This window comes from Jatropha curcas, chromosome 3, assembly GCF_041381405.1.
Source record: "Jatropha curcas cultivar XTBG-Jc1 chromosome 3, XTBG_Jcur_1.0, whole genome shotgun sequence".
In the NCBI taxonomy this organism is placed as follows: Eukaryota; Viridiplantae; Streptophyta; class Magnoliopsida; order Malpighiales; family Euphorbiaceae; genus Jatropha; species Jatropha curcas.
Window position 1 is genome coordinate 14,165,225 of NC_143153.1, and position 10,478 is coordinate 14,175,702.

At 34.7% G+C, this 10,478-nt stretch overlaps 2 protein-coding genes across 3 annotated transcripts; one reads left to right on the plus strand and one right to left on the minus strand.

Annotated features, from left to right (window-relative positions):
- The first annotated feature begins 928 nt into the window (after nucleotides 1-928).
- LOC105645487 (uncharacterized) lies at nucleotides 929-1,390 on the plus strand. The gene has a single exon (XM_012231094.1). The coding sequence runs from the start codon at nucleotides 929-931 to the stop codon at nucleotides 1,388-1,390; it is 462 nt and encodes a 153-aa protein (XP_012086484.1).
- A 763-nt stretch (nucleotides 1,391-2,153) lies between these two features.
- Nucleotides 2,154-9,545, minus strand: LOC105645485 (DDT domain-containing protein). 2 transcript variants are annotated; one of them, XM_089719398.1, is made up of 11 exons: nucleotides 9,368-9,545; nucleotides 8,246-8,423; nucleotides 7,887-8,059; nucleotides 4,917-5,356; nucleotides 4,757-4,838; nucleotides 4,305-4,648; nucleotides 3,711-4,165; nucleotides 3,365-3,524; nucleotides 3,118-3,279; nucleotides 2,894-2,982; nucleotides 2,154-2,566 (listed from the first exon to the last, which is right to left on the minus strand). In XM_089719398.1, exons 2-11 carry the CDS (start codon nucleotides 8,356-8,358, stop codon nucleotides 2,416-2,418), a joined length of 2,169 nt encoding a protein of 722 aa, XP_089575524.1. In that variant the 5' UTR covers nucleotides 8,359-8,423; nucleotides 9,368-9,545; the 3' UTR covers nucleotides 2,154-2,415. The 2 variants fall into 2 exon arrangements, with proteins under 2 accessions (XP_089575524.1, XP_089575523.1); XM_089719397.1 differs by having other exon boundaries at nucleotides 4,305-4,651; nucleotides 9,368-9,544.
- Between the last annotated feature and the right edge of the window lie 933 nt (nucleotides 9,546-10,478).

The following is a 10,478-nucleotide window of genomic DNA, read 5'->3' on the forward strand; positions in this document are numbered from 1 at the left end:
TTCAGCACTTGTTGACTATTCAGACGTTATGTAGACTGTGAAGCATAAGTTCTCAAGTGACATGAATAATCAACTTCTTCAACCGTTTTAAAGGAGGATGTAAGATTGGCTCTTAAACAAATGCATCCAACAAAAGTACCTAGTCCCGATGGTATCTCTCTCTTTTTTCCAACCTTTCTGGGATATTGTAAGTTTAGACTTTAAGAATCGCGTTCTCTCTATTCTTAATAATTCTAAGTCTGTCTCTTCTCTCAATCATAATCATATTTCTTATCTCAAAAATTAAAAATCCTGAGTTAACTAAAGATTATCGTCCTATTAGTTTATGTAATGCTCCTTCCTTGTTCACATTCAATTTCCTTACCTTAAAACTAAACCATGAGCAGAGTGCCGCCGATAGGAATCGGAGTTTCTTATTCTTTAATCATTCCTATAGATTGTTAGTAGTTTAGTTCTATTCGTTCGCTTTGGAAAGGATGGTCATATATAAGCTTGCGTCTAAAGTTCTTGCTAATAGTTAAAGCTGGTCCTCCCATTGATTGTTAGCAACTCATAGTCAACTTTCTTTCTTGGCCACCTGATTACGGACAATGCCCTTGTAGCTTTTGAGAATTTTCATTTTATGAAAAATAAAACGAGAGGTAGGGGCTGTTTTGCTTTAAAATTAAACATGAGTAAAGCTTACGATCGAGTTGAATGACATTTTCTTAAGAATTTTTTATTAAAACTTGGTGTAAATATGAAGTGGGTAGATCTGATTATGAATTGCATTACTATCGTTTCATACTCCTTGCTTATTAATGGAGAGCCGAAGGAAATTTTTTTTCCCCCAACGAGGGCTTCGCCAAAGCAATCCTCTCTCCCCTTATCTCTTTATTATACGTGTTGAAGTGTTTTCAGGTCTAATTTTTAAAGCAGAACAGGAGGGATGGCTGCATGGAATCCGAATTTGCAGAAGGGCGCCTTCTATTTCTCATTTGTTTTTTTTGTAGATGATAGCATCATTTTCACAAGGGCTAAAGAGGGGGAAGCAGATGTAATAGCTGACTTTATTGCCGGTTATGAATGGGCTTCAGGCCAACAAATCAATTTGGATAAATCAGAAATCTCATTTATCAAGAGTGCCTTGCAAGTGGTCAAGGAGTTGATAAGAAATAAGTTGCGGGCTCGAGCTATCAAGCATCAATCCATGTATTTGGGTCTCCCAGCAGTGATTGGAAGGAGTAAGAAGCAAGTTTTTCAAACCATTTATGAGCACGTAGAGAAAAAGCTGAAGGGGTGGAAGGAGAAAACGTTGTCGGGTGCTGGTAAAGAAATCCTCCTTAAGACAGTTGCTCAAGTCATTCTTAACTGCACCATGAGTTGTTTTCCCTTTCCCAGTGGAGATTAGCCAAAAAATTGAAAGTTTGATGGCTAGATTTTGGTGGGATCAACGTCAAGACGAAAGAAAAATTCATTGGTGTTTTTAGGATAGATTGAGTATTTCGAAAAGTAAAGGGGAAGTGGGTTTCAAAGACTGCGCGATTTTAATTTGGCTCTTCTAGCAAAGTAATGTTGGAGGATTCTGAGCATCCGGACTCGCTATTGTCTCACATGCTAAAAGCAAAATATTTTCCGCATGTTTCCTTCATCGATGCGAGACTGGGCTTCCGCCCAAGCTACTCTTAGCGCAGTTTGATGGAAGCTAGGTCGGTGGTACAAGAAGGGAGCCGATGGGTTATTGGTGATGGGAATACTGAGTTTGGAAGGATAATTTGTTAGATATTCCAGGTCAGTTTCATCTTTCCTTGCCTGCTAACCGTGTACTAAGCTTGCCCTGCAACTTACAACTTACAAATTTAGCACTCTGTAATCCACGACACTCATTTAAGAAGCCATGGAATACTACTGCATTCTCTCTCGATTTGAGTTTAGAAGGATTATGTTTATTAAGGACTTTGGTATTAGGGATTTTAGATGACAATTTATCCCCGATTTTCATGACCATTATTTCCTCAACATTTTCTTACTTTTTTAGTTATTCATTTTAACCCAAAAAGTTAAATCTGACTTTTATTCCTAATCATAACATGTCTAATCTATCCTTTTGCACAAAAAATAAGCAATGGTAAAATAATAAAAAATTTGATGCAGGAAAAAGACAACGCAAGTCATGACTATCCAAAATGCTCAATAAGGTCATTCACAAAAATTGAGGCTTGGGTGTAAATGATTTACAAAATAAAAAAGAACTGTCCCATTCCCGTTCCTCTTGGTGGTCTGCCCGGCCACTACAAAACTAGCCTCAGCCTCACAAATTCCCACCAACAAAATAATGAATCAGCAATTTAGTCACTGGAAAACTTGTTAATGCGAACTTAAAATGGAAGGGAATAGGATCTACCTAAATCAAGAGTACTACAGGATATACCTAACTTAATCTTCCTTCCACTTGTTAACATATCTAAGGAAAGCATTGGCAAGATTCTCCCTTGGCAGAGCCCGTACACGAGTAGATCTCCGAAGCACAGCCTCCTCCAATGCTATCTTATGAGCTGCATCTTTCGATCTTTTTTGAAGTTCCGAGCTGTTAAATACATTTGTGAAAAAGCAAATCAGGCCTAAATTTTGGTGAAAATGCATAGCTAGGGTGTTTTTCTACATGGCTTTTGAACCTTAATACTTCAAAGCACATTCAAAAGCTTCTGCAGATTGCCCATCTCCTTTTGATGCACGCAAATTCCTAAGTTCAAAAACAGAGGAACCCACTAGGTCCTATTCTAATTAATAGCAGGTCTAGATGCCTTAATTCCAAGGGAAAGTAAAAGTTTTGCACATATAGAAAGTTTAGCACTTGCAAGGGTGAATTTATAGTTAGGCACTATAAGAGTCATTTGTTTGATCTGAGACTCACCATATTCTGTCATACAATTTCTGCAGCTGTTGATGAAGAGCCTTCTCCCTCTCACCCTTACAGTTCAGTGAACCCATCAAAGCATCAAGCTATTTAAAGAGTACACGGTGGAAATCATCAATATATAGAACACAAAAATATAACTTTCTTTTCTGTTTTTTTTTTCCCAAAAAACAATTGAGTAAAGCAAAAGAGTAGAAATAGTGGATATTCTGCATTAATACCTCTTCCTTGCTACAATAGTAGCCCCATAGCTTGGAGTCGGAGTTCTCAACAAAGATTCTCCCATCACGTCGGAACCACCAATACCTGTTATAGTTTCTGTCTTTACCCAATGTATTGGTGCGTAGAACTCGTTTCTCCATCTCCCGTTCAAAATATTCCCTCTGTATACGCAATTTCAAAAATGATAAATCAAGGCACAACAAATGGGTAAACACAAGCAAAATGCACAAGTAGAAGATAGATAACCCTTTGCTCTTTGCTTCTCTTTTCTATTGCTTCCTTCTTCTCATTCTTCAGGTGTTTAACTCCCATTTTGCTAGATGAATTTTTTAAATTTTCTTCCACAACTTCCACATCCCCATTCTGTTTCGTTTTGTTTGATGCAATGTCTGAATGGTGGCTTTCACTGTCAAAGATTGTAATAAATTTAAAAATTTGCGTAAAGGCACAAGCATAAAAACCTCTCTCCCTTCCTCCCCTTCTCTTTCCATATGTAAATTATACATGAACATATTGATGCATATTCAGGAGTGAGCATCTATGTATGTGTGCATGAGTGTTCAAATGCATAAGCATGTGAAAAGGCAAACACCTTTTATCAGATACATTGTTTTGCAGAGCTGAAACAACCTCCCCCTTTTTCTTACTAGCTATCTCACCATTTTCACTATGATGCTTCCCATTTGCTAACACATCTGGATTGTTTCCGATATTCTCTATGCTACATCCATTTGATACTTTATTATCAACAGGATTGTCCTTGAGCCTTTCCTTCTCTTCTCTTCTTTTTCTACCTTCCTCCAGTGCTTCCTCCCTCCATGTGGCTCCAAGCACATGACGCTGTTCTATATGTTCCTCCAACTTCTCCCTGACAAGATCTGCTTGAAGGACTTGATTAACCAATTCTCGAAGGATGCCTAACTTATGTTGAACATCTAAGAGACCATAGTGGCCACGCTTAATTGTTGCTACATGAGTGGATAGATCAGGGATGTTCATCATCTCTAAGAAATCACACAAATACTCTGTCCAATTAACTAATGTTATCTGTTACAAAGAAAAAAGGAGGAACGTCAGAAGGCATCTAGACATACAACAAGAAAGATGCTTTATCTAAAAACAATTCATAAAAGATGACAGGAAACCCAAATTTCCATAATGTTTAAAAAATATTTTTGAATTCTACCTTCATCTTTCGGTTCCTTTTCTGTACAGCCAAAAGGTATTCCCTATTGCCTTTAATAAGCAGGCGAAGAAGAGCAGAATGTATTTCAACAATGAGAATCAAGTTACTATCCTTATGGCAGATGGCATTTTCGAAATCTTCCAGAGAGAATGGCCATAAATGCAACATCCTACCAAAAGAGGAGCAAAAATCCCAGACCATTAAAAGATCACCAACACAGTCAATCTGAATATTGAAGTCCCTGGAAGGTGAAGGTCGGTCAGTGAAGACAGGATCATCTGCCCCAGGCTGCACCAATAGATCATCAATAGGATATTTGATAGGATCTTCCCTTGGCTGACCATCTTCTGCAAATTCATGTGTAGTGAAAAACTGCATATGCTATTGAATAAAAGAAGAGTGACAGCCAAATTTGAACAGGCATCATAGTATTTACAACCAAACCCACTTACTGTTCTTTTCCTTGTTTGTTGCTTCAACTTCCTCACCTTCCACTTTCTTCTTTTTATGTTTTCCAGATTGTTTCTCTTCTTCCTGGACAAAGGTGCATATGAGACCACTTGGAAATATCATCAACTGTAAAAACCATGTAAAAGTTTGAAGTACAATTACCACAGCGCCTTTTCTATCTTCGAGGTCTTTTCTTTTCTTATTGCACACTACTAATCCACCCTGGATGGAAATTTTGCCTTTTAACTCCTGTGGCGGGTCAGTTGAGATTCCATGCTTTTGTGCCAAATTGTTGTGAAGCACCCAAGGAGCACTTCGGTATGTAGATTCCCGAATAAAAGACTTCAGAATGCCTCTACTAAGAGGAAATTTCTTCCATGTTAGATCATCTCTACTTGCGACTGAAGTTTCCGTTATTTTATTATCCTTATCTAGCCATGCTACCTCATACTGGGTTTTACCAGTACCCTCCTCAAGAACCTTTAGTATCTTGCAATGATAGAGACCACCATTCTTTCTTCCTTGCAATTCGGCACCCACAAACAAATGTGTCTGCAATTTCATAGCTATGGTGTCTGCAAGATCTTTCAGCGAAAGCATACCTGAAAATCAACAGGTGATTACGAACCTGACACAAGTACATGAATAATGGAAAAAGCAACATATAAAGATCCAAAATCAACTACAGTTGGGCCTAGCGATCTCATTTACCCCGAACTTTTTTTATTATCGCATCTACCCAATACTAAAAATTTTATCAATTTAGTTCATTTTTCACTTCGAAAGCAATTTATATAGCAACACGTGTACAAGTGTCCACATATTGACCATTTAGCAAGCTTATAGATAATTGATAAAAATCTATTGAATTGAATACATTTGATAATTCACACAAAGTTGAAGATAAATAAGAACATTAGTCCATTACAATTTTGTATACAACAACTAAAAATATTTATATGAATTGAAAATAAGATACCTCTCCACCAAAATATTGAGATAAAGTCAATGACCATATAGAATACGTTTGTGATATTTCCCTGAACTTCATATCAATTCTAGAACCAATATATTGACAAGCCGCTTCAAATCCAAAGAATAGGACAATTGTTACAAAATAGAGAGTAAAATTTCCACTGTATAACATAGGACCATATAAAATTTTCTCTTTGAAATTGGAATCATATGAGAGAGAGAGAGAGAAGAAGTGCCTATTACCACTAACTCATAGAACAAATTCTACCAAAAACTAAATCCTCATTTTCATTTAAGTTGACTTTACTCTGCCGCAATGGCTGCTACTCCTTTACTTATGTTAAAAATCTGAAATAAACCTGTGCATATTTAATTTAAGGTTTTCCCAGTCGTCCAATTGACGACCTCAAAATCAGCTTGTTGGACAATCTAAAAAATATAAGTCATTCAGTTGATGACTCGTTGATTTAATAGATAGCACATAATCTGAAGGCAGCTCATATAATTTACATTAACCAATCTACCTGCATCTCAAGAAATAAGGTGAACAGAAGGACTGAATTTTCATATTCTCAAAAAATTTGAAATAATTAATACAGCAGTAAATCAGAACTACTGATAAAACTGTGGCTGCTGCTTGGGAAAATGATAATTCCACTAAAACTAGTGTAGATAATTTACTTTTCCCATAATAACCTTTATGATTGTTCATTAAATGAATAATTTTTATTAATATCTTGATGAGTTAAAGGGTGAAAAAGGGCAAAATAATTTTTTTTGACTAAATTCTTAACATGTGTGTTTTGTCAAATCATGCAAACAAAATGGGACGAAGGGAATAAACTACAACCCATCCTCTATTAGCATCATTGACAGCCTTAGTATGATCACAGTAAACAATTCACCTCCTTTTTATCTAAATGTGAAATATGCATAGCATTGAAATGAAGTTTATAGAATGAACTTCAAATGCAAAATTATAATGGATACAAATCCAAGTATAACAAATCTAATGATAAAACTATACAACTTATTCTAAAACGGATGTGGGTACAGTCCATTTTATTTCTGAAATCAAAATGCACATATCAAACTCCTCTAGGAAAGGAGTTGAACCTAACCTCAAGAAACAAATCAAGCACAGACCCGACCTAAGACTTTGACATTGTGTTGCAAAAGCATAAGGCTTCTCACCTTAGGAGAAAGCATAAAACTCTTGGCTCTAGATCAGCTGACCTTAGGAGAAAACTAAGGAAGATTACAATCCATGACTTTTCCGGAGAGAAGATCTAGCCAAACACCAAAAGGACCTTAACTCATAGGAGGAGCACCCTCTCACCAAAGCGCAGATAGAAATACACTACTTTGGGTATTAAGAATAAAATAGGAATCACTAATTAAAAAAACATATATGTAAAGAAAAGGCTTTAGAAAAAAAAAAAAAAAAGAAAAGAAAAAAAAAAAAAAGAAAGGAAAACAAAAGAAGAAAAATGAGCTACTGCTAGCCATTGAAGGACCAGTATAGCTTTGTTGTGCTATCGGTGCAATTGGCTCCAGAAATAAAAGAATAATTCAAGATTTTGCAGTAAATAGTTGATATCCCAAATTATTTTCAGAGAAAATTCAAAATTCAAAAATGAATCTTAATCAGTGGTTGAACAGTCTAGAATGCAGAAATTTGAAAAGGCATTTCATCAAAAATCACTTCCGATTTACACAATTATCTATAAATAACACTGAAAAACCTATCCAAGGACAATATCTGAGATTTGGAACAACTAAAACATTGAAACTAGGTTGTGGGAACAATGGAATATGCTACTCCCTCATGTCTTCAATTTCAAGCATTTACCAATAATGTCCACAATACCAGTCGATACCATGAGAGTTTGAGTTCAATTGCTGCTAAAAGTATTATGAGAACCTCACAGGACACTTAAGAAACATAAAAGTAAAAGTTTCTGAAAGTGAGTCTAAAGTATTATTGTATATGGACCAATGTCATTAAGACCAAAATAAGAAAAAACAATTTGATGTGCATCCACATAGACTTGCTTGCAATTTTATTGGGTGTCAACAAAACCTATGAGAGATAAATAAAAAGGAAATTGAACATGCCAACACAACTAGAAAATATTTAATATCAACAGATCTTACTATATTGTATAATAAACAATGCAGGTGCCACAAGCTCTTTGGGTATAGCTTGGACTTTCTCAGTTGCCTGCTTTTCAGACACCAAAGCCTCTTCAAAAGTCAAGTTGGCTTTTCCACTAATTTTGCAGCTCCAAATTCTCTGCCGGTATAAATTTATTCTGTTCAAATAAGCCCTAAACAAAAATAAGGAAAACAAGCAAATGCTTGGTTGCCCAAAAAATGTAGAATAATGGGGGAAAAAAAGAATAAGATAGAAATAAGTATATACATATATAGGATTAATTAAAGCAAATCAATAATACATATAACAATTCTAAATAATATCTCCTGCACTATAACTTTAAGAACTGTAAGGATACTGATAACTTCGGAATATCTCCTTCGTGAAGCGAACTTGGTACACAAGCTCATTAGGTTCCAAATCCTTGGGTGGTTCCAACAAAGTGAACGGCTTTTTCTTCAACAGAGGCATTGCCAGAAACCACCCAGAACCACTCCCAACAAATTTCAAAGGCCCAGCAAGAGATTTTGTTACACCTGAGACATATACACCAACAACTACCTTCTAAGCAATAGATCACAAGAATTTTAAAGTTAAGCAAAACTATAAAGCAAAACCGGGAAAAATGAAGTGACAAGAAACCACTGGTTGACAATCAAAGTTAGTAAAAGACAAATAAATGAAGTCCTTACCCAACTGAACTCTATGCATAAGATAAGAATCTAGTATTTCTAGTCATATTTTCCTGTTGTCAATTACTTTCAAAAACACAAACGACTTTGGAAAAGGAATGAGAAAGCAATAACATAAATTCAAAATGCAATACAACCAAGATTTCACTTCCTTTAGTACATACCCCGTAAGAAAATTTTCAAAACCACTCCTAAATCAGATCTTTTACTTAAAAAAATAAAAAATAAAAAAAGAAGCCAGCAAGTCCAATAACAACTAATAAATTGATAAACTGGTTACACTGATGAACAAATGAGGAGTTCAGTGAAGCACAAAACAGAAACCCTAGAATTATGAAGTTTCAGTCTGACTACAGTTCCAAATAAAGCTTCTGCAATTTCTTCAGAAATACAAAAACAAGATTAGGAATGTACAAATTTATTCATCCAAATTTCATCGGTTTTCACACTAAGCAAACAGCACTTAAACAACACAATTGCATGTTAAATCCATGACCCCCGCCACACCCAAAAAAAATTAAAAATTAAATTAAGAAAAAAAAAAAAAACAAAACCCAACCTATAGAAAACAAATACAGTAACAATCTTATACAAAAACGGAAATGGCGATTTAGCTGAAAGTGATTTGAACTATCAAAAGAAATGCAGGAAAAAAATAAAAATACAAAAGAAAGAACGCAAATGTGCTTCAAAGGACATGAGTGTCAGATTCCCGCCAGAAACCAAATTAGTAGTGAATAGTAAAGCGAATCGGTGAAAAGCTACAGAGACAGAGAGATCGAGCTTACAGAGAAAAGATTGAAAATGCAAGGCAAAGGAGGGAAGGAAGGGAGCGGTGGCTCTCTTCTTCTGGTTTTCGTTTATGCAGTATTTTTTTTTATTTAATATGAAATGAGTCTCCGAATAAACTTTGCCACGTTTCTCTCTCTTTTGCTATTTGCTTCTGTCTATCTTCCGTCCCTCTTTTGTGGGAACTGGCAACCAAATTTTACGTGAGAAATAAATATAAATATAAAAAAAAGGTTTAATTCCTAAGAATTTAATTAATTATTATTAATTGCCGACTGTTTGGGTTGGTAGAATTGGGCCTTTTAATGGGCTAATGGACTGGACCACATCTCCAAAATGCAGAATTATTCGGCTTTTCTATATATTTATTTATACTTATCTAAATTAACTATATTCATTTATTTATATATTAACTTATGCTCCGTTTGTTTCCGTAAAATAATTTGTAGAAAAATAACTTGTTGAACATAGAAAACATTTTTGTTGAACAAAATTTTTCAAATGATTTATTTTCCGTTATTTGATTATAATATTGAAAATTAAAACGGTGTATTGGATTAAGAGTATGTTAGATTTTAAAAGATTTTAAAATTCTAATTATTCAATTTAGATTCTTTTAGGGTCTATTAAAACTTTATTGTATTCAATTCAGACTTTTATAAAATTCATAAAAATCTAATGGTATTCAATTATGACTTTTTAAATGTCCATACAAATTTGATGGTATGTAAAAAATTAGGATTTAGAAGGATTCTATAAAATTATTGATTTCGTTGGATTTTAGAGTATTATGTATGAATAAAAGAGTTATTCACATATCCATCCTCCAACCCAAAGATTTTAACAACCTTTTAAAATCTAACAGACTCTTAATCCAATACACCATTTAATAAAAAGAAAGTAGAGTGGGTATCCGCGAATTTTAAACTATCTATATAAGTATCCATTTAAAATTTTACTATTTGCCGTTTAAATACCTATTTAAGTACTCATATTTGAACCTATTTAAATATTTACTACCTGTATCCATCTAAAAACTCTTTGAAAGTTGATGCGGAACCCGCAGGAAATGATTCCTAGAACCCCTAATCGAGCAGATCGGATCAAAGA